This window comes from Oculina patagonica, chromosome 5 (assembly GCF_052425735.1).
Source record: "Oculina patagonica isolate OP01 chromosome 5, crgOcupat, whole genome shotgun sequence".
NCBI lineage: Eukaryota > Metazoa > Cnidaria > Anthozoa > Scleractinia > Oculinidae > Oculina > Oculina patagonica.
In genome coordinates, this window is record NC_135762.1 from 20186365 (window position 1) to 20200934 (window position 14570).

General features: G+C 35.4%; 2 protein-coding genes across 2 annotated transcripts in view; one reads left to right on the plus strand and one right to left on the minus strand.

Annotated features, from left to right (window-relative positions):
- Positions 1–14570, minus strand: part of LOC144653189 (uncharacterized) — a 467538-nt gene that overhangs the window by 113725 nt on the left and 339243 nt on the right. The window lies entirely within an intron of this gene.
- LOC144653179 (CUB domain-containing protein 2-like) lies at positions 4207–12941 on the plus strand. The gene is made up of 9 exons (XM_078513121.1): positions 4207–4298; positions 6003–6127; positions 6524–6680; positions 6986–7158; positions 8624–8647; positions 8933–9089; positions 9326–9498; positions 10040–10273; positions 12443–12941. The coding sequence occupies exons 2-9, from the start codon at positions 6010–6012 to the stop codon at positions 12565–12567; spliced, it is 1161 nt and encodes a 386-aa protein (XP_078369247.1). The 5' UTR covers positions 4207–4298; positions 6003–6009; the 3' UTR covers positions 12568–12941.

Sequence of the window (14570 nt, forward strand, 5' to 3'; positions counted from 1 at the left end):
TGGCGCACGAAATGCTTTAGCGACAATTTCGGGGAAAAGCCGCAATTTTTAGCGACAATTTCGGGGAAAAAGTCGCAATTTCGACATTTTATGCTTTGTAATTCATAGTTTGTGCTCTGCTCGTGCACTGTTCTGAAAAGTTGTAATTTTTTAGGTCGTTTTCTAAATGCTGAAGGAGACAATGCGGTATGATTCTTGTAGAATCCGTGGCGTTAATTTAATTAGACTTAAACGCATCATAGCAGTCTAAGAGAAAAACAAAGGTATCATGTTAAAAACCTTGTAACCTTGAACTCATTTGACTTATTCTCAAGCGAAATTACCCTGGAAAATTATTATCATGCTGTCGATTGTTTGGCCATAATGCATTCTGCACTGTCCTTTGAGTCTCTGAGTTATCACTTAAGACGACTGTAATCCCAACACCCATCTAAATTTGCACAGAAGCACAACGTTCAGCAATATGGCCCATAAAGTTCATAAATCTGAGCTTTCATTTCCTATAATAAAATAACAATCATAGATCATGGGGCACCTGTGGAGATAATGATGATAATGTTGTTGTTGTTGTTGTTGTTGTTGTTGTTGTTGATGATGATGATGATGATGATGATGATGATGGTGGGGGTGGCGGTGTTGATGATGATGACGATGATGATTGCATTTTGAAGACGAAAAGCCTTGATTATTCAGTAAAAAGTCATATTTTTCTTCAATCATTTGGAGCTATATTGTTTTCCCACGCCGTGACACGCTTCAATGATGCTGTCTCATCTCGGGTAGAAGGGTTGTGAACGTGAGAAATAACGTCTCGACTCGTGGTTTCTTTCTTTGGTACCTTGGATCATTACTACAAAGACCGCCTTATATATTACGTTTATAATCTCGCTTTTAAGACATACCAAACTAAACTATGAAAATCGAAGCAATACTTACGTCAGACGACTTAGTTTTCGCAGGAAATACACCATGAATTTATGCACGGACTGCGGTATCATTACTTTAACCCTCGGACGTACAAGCCAGCTCACACCCCCACCATCGTACAAGGGGGGGGGGGGTGGATGGAACCCCTCCACGGAGTTTTCGTTATATTAAGGCGTAGCGAAATTATTTTGAACTTGGAAGAAAGCCCTCAGCGTACTCTATAAGATGACATAATTTTAATTGGCTGTGACGTCATTAGAGCCGCCATCTTGGATCCGCCATCTTGGATTTCAACATTTTCTTAGAAAGTCAGAAATTACGGGAATTGATGCAAAATCAAGCCAGAATGCTTACGGAATGTAAAAATAAACACATCTTGCACTTCTGTTTTAAAAAAACTGGAAAAAAATTAAGAAAAATGGTAAAAATGACGATTTTTGGCAAGACCTGCTTGTATTTATGACGTTGCCATGGCAACGTCACACACCACGGACACACGTTGACATATCAAAATTTCCGCAAAGGATGAATGAACAGCTAATGAAAGTTTCAGCATTGTAGAGTAAATCGTTTTTTCAAAATTTAGAAAAAACCTCATGGGGGGTGGCATCCACCCTCCCCCCCCCTTGTACGTCCGAGGGTTAATTAACATAGTTAATTCGAAATCGATTATTAACACATTTAATGAAGTTTCTACTCCTTTCAATGAATTAAAATACAACTATTTCATTTCAAAATATAATTGTATCGATGTTATGTGATATTTTAGTGTGATTTAATTTTGGCGGGAAAATAGCCATAAGAGCGATCAGAGCCATTTTTGAACTAAATTTGTGGAGAAAGAATTTATTGTGCCAATCAATAAATTCTTGTTTTCGAATAAGAAGGGTATGGACTGTTATAAAATGGCTTTTAATAAAAAATAAACTATCGCACTTTTGAAAAAATTGAATTTGAAAATCCCCCAAATTCACTCTGTGGCAAGACACAAGCTACCTACCTAGTTTAGAAAATATGGTAAAAATTACAGTTGAACTGGAAAGTTGTTTCTAAGCATGCAAAACATCAACAACCAGTTAATGTACTTTGAGAAAAAGTTTTGTGCGCGAAATGCAAAAGCAAGATCTGTTTCCTGTACTGAGAATTTGGCCTTTTTTATGAGGATTTTTGGCACTTTCTGTGCCAAAAACTAGGGGGTGGTCAATCTCAAGATTGAAAAGGCAGAAAATCATTTAAATGCCACCAATCTTAATCTTATCTGATAGGTTTTAAATGCTGAAAATATGAGGGAAATCGGCTGACCCCCATCTTTTGGCATTGCCTGGTTTACTCTGACAATGACACTTAATTCGTCAATTTTAACCACTCATATCATTTGCAAGTTTTCTTTCTTTAAAAATCCCTGTATTTTTCACCTACAATGTCGAAATTTTCCAACTAGTAAGTTTACCTGACCAAGTTTAGCAGACAGCGAAACTGCATAATTTATTCGTAACAAATTCAAAGTTCCAGGACGAATAATTCGCCGTTTTTAACCGATTTTAAAACGTTTGCAAGTGATTGTTCTGTGAAATGACTTGAATTTTTGACTTGCAATGCTGTAAGTCAACGATTAAACCGTTTTTGTTAAAAACAACCGTTGCTCGGTTTACAGCCTCATTTGCATAATGTGTGTGAAAAATTCGCTTAAAACACGAAAAGTTAGAAGTCACTGTGACAAAAGAAGGTAAGAAGTGCAAGGTATTTTTAGATTTATGTGCTCCCTGGCGTCCATTTAGTAGAATTCAGGTGGAATTTAGAATGGTCTGGTCTGGACTTGGAAAATAAAGGCCAGCAAAGTCAGGGTACATTGGCATGTTTATAAAAAGCGATCTGACGGTTGTTGAGACATAAATTTTTCCAAACCTGAAAATTTAAAAAATATTAAAACAAACATGATTTCACAACCCTTTAAGGACCACCTTTCATGGGATTATAATAGTTTTCTGCTGCGGTCGACGGTTTTTGTGTGCCGAGCTCGTCAACTTGTGCAGTTTTTCGTTGTAGCGACCATCAAAATTTAGCCTTTTAGTCGCCTTGGCTGTTATAGGCTCTGAAAAAAACATTTTAACGTATTTCAAAAAACTAATGCCGTTACATTTACTTATAAACCAAGATAGTTCACTGGGCAAAGTTTGAAGGAAAACTTCCTTAAGACCCAAAATGCGATGGTCCGCTTTAAAGGACATCGCCACTTAAATTTCTAAAAAGCTAATTTCATACACCTTAAAGTAGGCTGCTTTTATCGACTACAGTGCAATTAGTATGTTAAAGGGGGAACAGTTTACAGCTTTAAGGCAAAAATACGAAATGAAATTGTTCAAAGCCTCGTTGCAGGTGTGCACTCTGAAGTCACTTGCTTGGACATTTGAATAACGTTCTCTCATTTGCCTAAGAATGCATCTGTTTAAATTTGTCATGTCCCCATCTGTCACTTGAGAAGGACAACTATGAGCAATGTCACTTTAACACGAAGTCAATTTATAATCTTACCTATTGAACTCACACTGTAAAAACAAAAACAAAAAAGAACGTTATGAATAAGAAAAGAAATAAATTAAAGCCACAGTAAAAAAAGTTAATAAATACCCGGTCTCCAGTACAGCTTGTTTTGTTTTCGTGTAGTGAAAAAATTCCTCTTTCTTTGGGATGCGTCAGTTATAGTAAAGGAACAGAAACATGTTTTTGTAAAAATTCATATTGGGGTCATTATAAAAATCATTTTTTGCCTCCCCCCTCCTTTTTGTCCCCGGGTCAGTGTAATGGGTTAGAAGTAGCATTCACTTTCTTTTGTGGGACGTTTCAACTACAGTAAAGAAACAGTAAACTATTTACGTAGAAAAAAATTCATGCAGAGCGAAATTCAAATGAAAAATAAAAGCTGTAAGTTGACAGTTAATCGAGTTTCACGCACAAAGCGGTCATTAGAGACCATCACGCTTTGTGCGTGAAATTCGAGTAACAGTCAACCAACACTTTCTATCTTTAATTTGTATTTTGTTTACATTTATACGTACAGAGCACTCTTGCGATTGTGTGAAACCATATATGATATATATATATATATATATTTCTCTGTTTGTGTAGAAATATATGCAGTGGGAGACTTCATAAAAAATCATAACTAGGCTCCCGCTTGCTTTTTGCACCACTCAGTGAAATGAGATAGGTTTAATTACTTATTTACTTAGCGGTAGCAATGATGTTTTTTGGTGGGGCGGTTCTCGTTAAAATAATGGCCGAGACAGTGTGAACTAAGATTGTCCTTCGCTCATCTTGATCTTTACTGGCTAAGACTTTCAAGAACGATATAACAAGAAGGCATCTTGAAGGTAAGACGCTAAGATTTAAAAGCTTAACAAAGCGATTCCCAAAATAATGCAACAACTGTTAATTTTGAATATACTGTAAAGATCAGCTTGCCTACATATCTGATAGTCGGGAACTCATAACAATTGACGTCGAATGCATTGTTTGGGTTTTCTGGAGAAATTTTACTTAGAGAATCTCTGTAAAAATGAAAGTTTAATTTTTTAGTCAATATTTCACTTTTCGCGATAAAATTACACAATTTATCCTATAAGGATGAATAGAGAAAAAAACGCTTATCTGCATTTATATTTCAACTTTCCCCCTCTTTGCTACTAGCCATTTATATTTTTAGTATTTTAAACAAAATCACACGTTCTTGTGGTAATAATCTTGAGGTGCATAGATCTTCTCAAGTTTTTTTTGGAATAATTTTGTTCTATTTTTTCTTTTGTTTATATGAGATGAGTTATGCAGCTCTTTTCTAAAAAAAATTTTTTGAATTTCTCTTTTTTTCATTTTTTTTTTTTTTTTTCTACAATAAATTTTTTTTTTTTTTTTATTAAAATAATAAAAAAAAACACAACACTGAAGAAACATTGTCAAGCACGAGCTGTCGTTAAATATGTTTTAGACTACCACAAATAATAAAAATCCCAGGATATATTAGAATAGAAAGTTTTTTGTTTGATTTTATGAAAAAAAAAACAAAAAAAAAAATGAACAGATAAACAAAAAAACGGTGTGGGTAACTTTTAAATCTGAAATACAGGTCGAACATACCATTTTATTTTATATTTACCAAGTTCTGCTACATTTTGGGTCAATGTTCTTGATCGGAAGGCTCAGCTTCGTTTCCAAAATAAGATTAGGCAGCTTGAAAATTAAATTTCCTTGAACATCTGCCATCCATCAGTTAAAATTATGTGTATCCTTTTTAATTCCTTTGGAGAATTACCAGCGAAAAGAAAACTTTGATAGAATATTAAAAAGAGGTCTCTGACTGAATACCACAAAAGATATTTAAAAAAAAGAACACGGAACAAAACAAACTGAAAGATAAAACGTTTCATATGTAATTTTCCTAAGGTGAGTTTAATTACACATTGCTTTTTCGAGATTTCGAGGTTTTGGATCACGCTTTAAGACCCCCGCCAGGAAGCAAGTTGATAGGATAGAAAAAATTATAGGTACTGCATAGGGCATCATGCAACGACTTATTAAATGCGCTAAAATTAAAATATGGTTAAGCTTCACAGAAAGTCAGAAACTTCATGATCTTGACACACTTGTCACGCTGATAACGAGTCATGCGGCAGTGATTCTCTTTGTATATCTTTTCCTTTTTTTTTTTTTTTTTTTTATCTAATTTTACTTTAGCAAAGGAAATCCAATTTCGAAAAAACAACGTGAAATGGCCAAATGCTACATTATGGTGAAAACGTGGACCACAGCGGCGAATGTTTTAGGTTTCTATTTTCAAATGAACGCTGGGTTCACACATTTAGCCGAGGATAGTTCTGAAACAGAGATAATCACGAGACTTTTAAGTAAAATATATATTCACTTTTAAATCGACGTTGCCGTCGGAGTTGCCATCGTGGTTGCTAAACCTTTCTATTGTAATTTTCAAGACTCACTAGATATACTTTTAAAATAACAAAATATTTATTTATTTATTCATTTATTTATTTATCAGCTGATGTCATAATAATCTGTCCTTTCAGGAAGAAGATGCAGCTGGGTCATTTTGCCATGTGTGCAATTTTGGACGAAAAACAGTTCTTCACCATGAAATTACTTTTCCTACTGTTACTGTGGAATGAAAAGCACGGCGCTGTCGCCATACAAGGTAAAGATTCACTTAACCTCAGAGGAAGCAGGGCACAGGGCAGTCATCTCTCCCGCGTGGCCATGGATAATAATATCAAATTGGTTGTACGCTCATTAGAATACGACAGTTTGCCGTGGGAAATTTAATTTTAACTAAACTTTTTGAATAATTTTCAGCAATACACAATTGTAGTTTGTTATAAAAAGGAGCTTTTTCTAAACTATTTTGTGTGCCGTTGATCTTGTTATGTAACAGTGTTTTTGGGAAAACTTGTTTCAGTCACTATGGTAGTTATACTTATAAAAAAAGACGTTGAGGCCATTAAAAAAATTCAGCGTTTAAATTGCGCTTAACACTTAATTATGAATTGTTACGTAAAGGCTTAGAAATATATATTTTTAATTTCTTTATCAGGATGTGGCTCAGTAGTAAACAATGTACTTACAAGTCCTGGATATCCAAACAACTACCCAAGCAGTATGGATTGTAATTACGTAGTACCAATTCCAGATGGCATGGCACTGAAAATTGACTTTCGTGATTTTGACGTTGGGTATCTTTCATCATGCAAGTGAGTACCGGTAAACGTTAACTATAAACAAAATTCTGGATATGCCGGATGACTATACATTTGATGATTCCCAGTTCTTTTGGCCTTAAGAGGCATTCACTGTAAGCATTTTTAAACTTCAGTCAGTGAACCACTCAGGCATTACCTATCCCAAGAAGTGCTCATTACCTATTCAAAGAAAACCACAAGTGTTATTTTCATATTAGACAGCATGATTCTTTCTTTTTTTGTAAGTATTATTTTCTATATTTTGTTAACACTGGTTAACAATTTTAAAGGTGTAACAACTTTTTGTTTCCATAAAGGGATGACTATTTGAAGATTACTAATGAGAACAGCCAGACATTTGGCGTGTTCTGTCGCGACAGGACTGGAAAAGCTGTTTTAGTAACTGGAGGATCCGCAGTATTAAAGTTCCATTCGGACTTCTTTTTGGAAAAAAGAGGATTTCAGTTGTTGTTCACTTTTGTTCCCCTTGGTGAGTATTACTGAACATGCGTGTAACAAACTTGTAAGATTCATCCGAGTCTCAGATAGCAAAATATTCCAGTCCACTCGTCTAAAATAGTCGAATTATTCGACGGCTGAATTGGAAAACTAAAGGTGCATACACTCTTTTTATTTTATAAGAATCTAGTTTATAAGATTCGAGGTGAATTTGCGAATTTAAGATATAGATAAAACCGAGGGAGATTTGAAAAGAATTAGTTTTTAGTTGAAACAAAATCAGGTTCATTTCCGCGCTTTATCTCTGGAGGAATGCTTTGTTTAAAGCCAAACGCCAGGTGGAGGAAGGTACGGGACATGATACAGACTGGACACCAAACCTTGTATTGATACCCAAACGCTAAAACGGAAATGTCAAACGGTATTTCAAGAATGTTCATAAGAATTTTTCAGCACGGAGAAAAATAAGAATATTCAGCCTGGGCGGAAAAACTGTATTCTTATAAAAAAAAAGAGTGTAAATATTCACAAATAGTAGTGAAGACATGAACTGCTTACGACTCTGAGAGTTGTTTTACTTTATGCTTAAACACTTTCCAGCCGGTATTTGTGAGACTACGTATACCCCTGTACAGATACGTATTTATTCTTTTTATTCAGCCATCTTGGTGTACTGGAAACTGTCCTTTTTGGACGAGATCAAAATTCAAGGCCAATTTCAAAGCCAAATTCGGTAACGTTGAAGCATATGCAAGAGCTTTTATACATATAAGCGTTACTTTGTGAAAAAGGAAGATTCTGTAACAATAATCAATTGGCCAATACGTGGAAGTATACTCGAACAGCCTGTTTGAACTGCCTAATAATGTGTGTATTTCATTGGAAAATAACTGAGGATTTTTCAAGATAAAAACACCGATTTACTATTACAATTTGTTAAAAAAGTAAAATTGAAAATTGAAACAACGATTTGCAATTAAGATCGTTTGAATCTACTCATCATCGAACGCGCTGCTCACTCCTCTCCTAACAGATGAAGATTAGCTGTTGAAAAAAAAAAAAAAAAAAAAACCCCGCAAAGAAGGGGGGGGGGGGGGGGGGGGGGCCCCCCCCCCTGGTTTTTTTTAATATAAAAAAGGGGAATATAAAAAAAAAAAAAAATAAATTAACTTTTCTCCCCCCCCGGAAATTTTAATACGTGAAACGTCACAGCTAACAAAAATATGACATCTTGTAGAGTAAGCTATGGGCTTTCTATACATATATATTCTATATTCAAGTTCGGGATTGTACCTGAGTAACTGGTTCAAGACCCGTGACCTCGGATGACTTTTCATTGTTAAGTAATTTTAGTACCAAACATTTAACACCGAAAGATATTGACTTTGAGGTACCGACGATAGGATTAATTACACGAGTCACGTTTCGAAAGATATCAATGGTAATTGAACATTAATTCATATTGATCGTAAACTTGTTTTTTTTTTTTACTGCAGGAAATGCTACACAAGTCCCGGCTGGTATGTAATATTTATAATTCATATGCACCAAGAACATATACACTTTTTCAACCGTCATGGCAAGGAGTTATTTAATATTGGGTTTGGCAAAAGCATGTTGCTTGCACTATATATGTCGTATTTAGTTCCTGTTAATGAAAAGACCTTTTGAAACAGAGTAAGTAGCAAATTAGTCATTAGTCTACATATTGAGAAAGGCTATGTCCCAGTTAAGTGAGTCACATAAGAGTCTAAAACAATGACGAAGAATCTTACAAAATAACAAACCTTTTGCTTTGGTATTAGAATGTGGAACAGTGGTGAACAACTCGCTGAAAAGTCCTTGGTATCCAAAGAACTATCCCCAAAATATGCACTGCGTTTATTCTGTTAATATTCCACGTGGCATGGAAATGAAAATTGATTTCAATCATTTTGAAATGGAGGACTGTTCATCATGCTTGTAAGTAATTGTTTTTCAAAAATAATTAATGGAGCCGCATAAATAAGATTATGTTGTGACATAATCTTCGTTTTTTTGTTTTTCCTTGGGCTGTTGACAAAATTGACTCTGGTTTTATCAACCGCATAAACATACATTATATGATTTATACAATAATATCTCAAACACCTCAAATTTTGAAAAAGATAGATTTTCATGGGATTAATATTTACTATAACGCACACTTTCTCTCTTAGCTGTGATCATTTAAAGATAACAAATGAAAAGAACAAAACATTTGGCGTGTATTGTGGTCAGAAGACTGGACGACACGTTCTCGTGACTGGTGACGTCGCAGTGATTACATTTTACTCAGACTACAGTCTTGAAAGTAAAGGATTTTCTATATCTCTCACTGGCATTCCATTTGGTAAGTACAATCACAATGCATATTGCTTCTTTTAAAATAGACAATTCGGAAAGACCTAAATTAATCCTTAATGAAAAAAAAAAAACATTGTTCTCCAAAACAAATACTCAGTCAGTCAGTCAGTCAGTCAGTCAGTCAGTCAGTCAGTCAGTCAGTCAGTCAGTCAGTCAGTCAGTCAGTCAGTCAGTCAGTCAGTCAGTTAGTCAGTTAGTCAGTTAGTCAGTCAGTCAGTCTGTCTGTCTGAACATGTCTGTCTGTTTGCTTGTCTGTCTGTTTGCATGCTTGTCTATCTCTGTGACTGTTGATATATCGAGGTAAGTCTCCTGCTCCCTCCCTCTCGTGGCATCGACGAGAAAAAGCGGAACTTGATAGCAACAAACAAAAAAGTTACCATAACGGACAAAAATGACTCTAAAACTATCAACAGAAGACCTTTAGAAAGTGGAATATGATTTTTATTGTCTTATATAAATATTAACACAGACTATACCTTTTTACGATATTTCACCCTTGAAACTCTACCATTTTTTATTTCTGTTAGCTTTACCCAAGATAACATCACCTGGTACCGTTGTGCGATCACTATACCGCTTTCAATTGTCGTGTTCAGCCACTGGAAGTCCTCCAGTATACGTAGCACTGATCAGAACCTCTTACACTCTGACTAATACCACAGACACAGCAACTATCATATTACGCAAGGAGGGAAACTACACTTGCGTGGCCACCAACAAGCATGGAATTGACGTGAAAAACTTCTTAGTCATCTTTAACGGTGAGACTTTCTGAAAGAATTACAATTCATATAAGCTTTCTCACAAGTCTTAAAAGGACGGGAACCACCGAATTTAGGAATTGGATTGGTTAAAGCGATATTGCCCGTGCTCTAGATTTTTTCAGCTTGACCGGCATCTACTAGACCGCTCTAGCTGCAGGTAGCTGTTACATTTGCAGTTAGATAGTTACCGTCAAACGAAAACAGAAAAAAAAAAACATTAGCTTACTTCTACTAAACCCGCTAAATGGAAGGGCCTGTAAACTTTAAAACAAAAGAAAGTAATGAGAATGAGCAAACGTTGCCAAGTTCAGCTCAGACATGCAGCCAAGACATAAGCTGAAGACCAAACTCGCTAAGTTTTTGCCTGACCAGTAGTTAAAAGCACTCAACTTAATTTTAGTTTTCCTGTTTGGTCACATAATAAAAATCTTTTTAACCGAGCTTAGTCGGTCTGTATGGAAATATTTTGATCTCATTTTGAGTGCAGAGTGCCTCAAATGCCTCGCTATTGAGTGCATTAGGTCTGTACTCCCGAAATCAGTCAATTTACACGACGGAAAATTGTTGGCACGGCTCGGGTGAAAATGGTACGGGTACCGAGAAAAAATGGTTCGGCACGGATAAATTTTGTCGTGTAAACGACTTTGCCTCACCCGTGCCGAGCCAAAATTTTACCCGTGCTCGGACCTAGTCGCGAGGTAGTCCGAGCACGGATAAAATTAGTACGCGTTCCTGAAAATCTAACCCGGCTCGAATAAATTGTGTAGTGTAAACGATTAGCTCTGCTGAACCAACTCTTTTCTTATGAAACTTCGTTCAATAAATTTGCAAAAAATTTCATTTGATCGACATGGCGAAGTGTTAGACATATATTTGAAGAAAAACAGTTGCCAAGAAAATCTCACGAACATTCATGGAAGAACTAGCCTGACTTTCAGCAGCCTTCTTTGGTCGCTTTCTCCTGATTTCGTGATCGTTAGTTTCCAAAGTCGAAAGCTGAAATTCTGCCTTGGAAGAACATGGTGTAAGGAGTTGATACAAATATGCGAGAAGAATAAAATAAAATAATAAATTTGGTGGGAAGATTTATTTTTTTTTTTTTTTTTTTTTTTTTTTTTTTTTTTTTTTTTTTTTTTTTTTTTTTTTTAAAAAATAAAAAAAACCCTTAATAAAAAAAAAAAATAAATAAAAAAAAAAAAAAAATAAAAAAATGGCACACCCCCCCAAAAAAAAATAAAAAATAATACAAATAAATAATCGTCGTAGTTAATAGAGGAGGTACAAGCCATCACTGCTGCCATTTACTGCTGCCATTTGAACAATAATCATTTACCTTCACTCTTTTCTAGTTTTCTGGGAACAAGGCGAAAAGATGCGCGACTCGTATGTGACGTTTAAATGAAATAGCGGCATGCACACTAAGGCAAAATCGCGTACCGGCGCTGGCCAAGGTTTTGAGCCTTTTACCCGCACCAAAACATTATTTAACGTAGTTTAGCACGGTAGAAAAAGGTACGTGTAAACACGTTGTCAGTGCTATTTTTTTTGGTACGGGTACCAATTTTATCCGAGCCGTGCCAAACTTTTTCTGTCGTGTAAATGGGGCTTCGTTAAAGGGTAGGTTTGCTTCAGATCGACTTTTATGTCATGAATAAAGTGATTTGCACGAAACAGCTTCATTTTAAGTTAAAATATAATGGTCAATCGCTTTTAATACCTAATGTAAAAATAACTTCCAGTGTTTCGTCAAGTTTGTTGAAGCCGTTATGACACTTGAAAATATATTTAATAACTTGCTACTCAGGGAAGTTTCAGTAATTTTGGTTTAAAGGCTGCAAAGTTATGACTCATTTCAAACTAAGTGATTTGTATAGAAAAAACCACCTTGGCCTGCCAAGCCTTGTTTTTAAGTTTTTGGTTTTATAAAAGTCTTTGTTGCTTTCCATTAAATAGGAGTATCGCCTTTTAATAAATAAATCAGTGTTTGGAGTTTTAAAAACTCCAAACACTGATTTATTGACTTATTGAAGTAGTAAAGAGCTAAAGCAATTGTGGTATTGTCAATTTATGATGATTTCATGTAAGTACGTTATTTCACTTCTGTGCAGTCTTCCTTTCAAATCTGTGAACAACGAAACAATAACTTTACTGCACTGTGTTTCGTAGATTGTGGACCTTCTTGCTATTCCACTGGCGGCAACGAATGGGGAAATAGTCTTTCATGCGAGAAAATGGTGGCGTCACCCGCTAAAGTTATGAAATGCTCACCAACGTTTGTTAATAGAATGTAAGATTATCTTATAAAAATTATGTCTTCAATATTCACGTGTAACAATAAGCTATGATTAATGGCATGTATAAAATATCAATCGTTCATCGTAAACCTCATTTATGTTTATTGCTGTTCGAGCGTTAGCCCTTCGTTGAAACTGAGTAGGAGATTATATGTCGACAATGTGTTTATCTATATATGGATTACTGGCCAAGCGTGAAGTCAAGATGGTGGGATAAAGGTTACGTTAATATCACGCTTTCTTGACCGAAAATGTTTGGTCAATAAAAACTTTTTAAGACCCGAAGAACGCCAAAGACAGTAAATGTTTTTTTTTTAAGGGAATTGGGGGGAAGGCCCGTTACATGCAATATCAATGACGGCTGCTACTTTATCCTGATTGGACCAACTAAAAAATAAAATCATTTCAAAGGTTCACAAGTTTAATGAATGACTTTCGAAGTAAAAAGCACGATGCAACAAACAGGAAAAGTCACATCAAAAGGGTTTTGAAATGGCCTCAATTTAAAAATCAAAACAAGAATGCTCATTCCATCTCACCGCCATTTTCTATTCTTGGAAGTTTCGCTTTGATGCTAATTTGTGGTTCAAATCTTCCCTGACACGCTCACAGAGCTAGAAATATAATAAAGCGGAGGAAAGGATTATCTTAATAACAATGGCGGCGGTGTCAACAATGATGCTGCTGTTCCTGCTGGTGATGATGATGACGAGGATCAAAGCAATGCATGAAAAACATAACAACACATAAGGCACAAGCAAATTAACAAATAAGCAGCGTTTACTGTTTTTTGAAAATTCTTTAAGTTAAAGTTATGGGACTCTTATCTGTGCTGTCTTGATAAAGAGAAAGACCGCCAGCAACCAGGTTGTAAGTGGATGGGCCAGTTTAAATACGTATGTTTTAAAGTCACGTTGTTTACGTTTTCCCCTTACTGACAGGCTTATCGTTTACAGCAACTTTACACAACTTCCAGTTAGAATGTTTTCTAACTTTACAAATTTACGGTGGCTGTAAGTCTAAAAACTAATTAGTCTAAAAATCGATTTCCTTGAAAGTCTTCTTCATATTCAGAAATTACTTCTGACTTAAAAAAATGTTCCATGTAGCGCGTTCATTTATATCACCTTGAGAGTGTCTCAGATTCGAGCCGTTTTGATGCCAGAGACAATCATTCGTGATCTCTGTAGTGTTAAAGTGAGAGGTATAATCATTTTATTTCTTTTTAAAGTCAGACATCTACCTTGCAGTAATCAGTAATGAAAATGAGCACGCAAACTTTTTACTTAAACTAACCTCGTGAGGCAGTCTTTGATATGTTCAGAATTCACTCATTCGATGTATTCTATCACACCTACCAAGATGGATACGGAACTTAAAACTATGTAGGGAGCGCTGCATATAATTGTATAATAAATGTTTCTCTCATTACATGATACCTGTTTACATAGGTTTCTTTATTCAAACAAACTGTCATTTCTTCCCGCTGAGCTGTTTTCTACGCTGTCAAATTTGGAAGGACTGTGAGACCACGTCTTGAGATTAACTCAGCCACATAGCATACCTTAAAAAATTATACCGTGAATTCAAAACTTGCAACCTAAAAAATATTTCTTTGGGATATACTCAAGAACAGTAAAACAGAATCAAGTAGCTTTAATTAAGAAGGTGCTTACCCGTAAACCGCAACCATAACAACACTCTAAAATCCAAACGGTTATTACCTGGCCGATATTTTAGCATTTATTGGACAGATAATGCACCACGATTAAGTCATTGCACACAACAGTTTTTATTTATCGCGGATTTCAAAAAACGGTTCATTTCTCACCGAAAAGTTTCAGTTTTCATTTTTTTGTCTTTTGTCTTTAATTTTTGGTAATGAGACTTTGTGGCGTCTTATTCGATTTGGATAGCTGTTTACTTTATTTGCAAATGTTTCATTGTTAAATGTGTCATTTCATCACTGTATAGCAGGATATCCTTGCTTAATTCTTTTT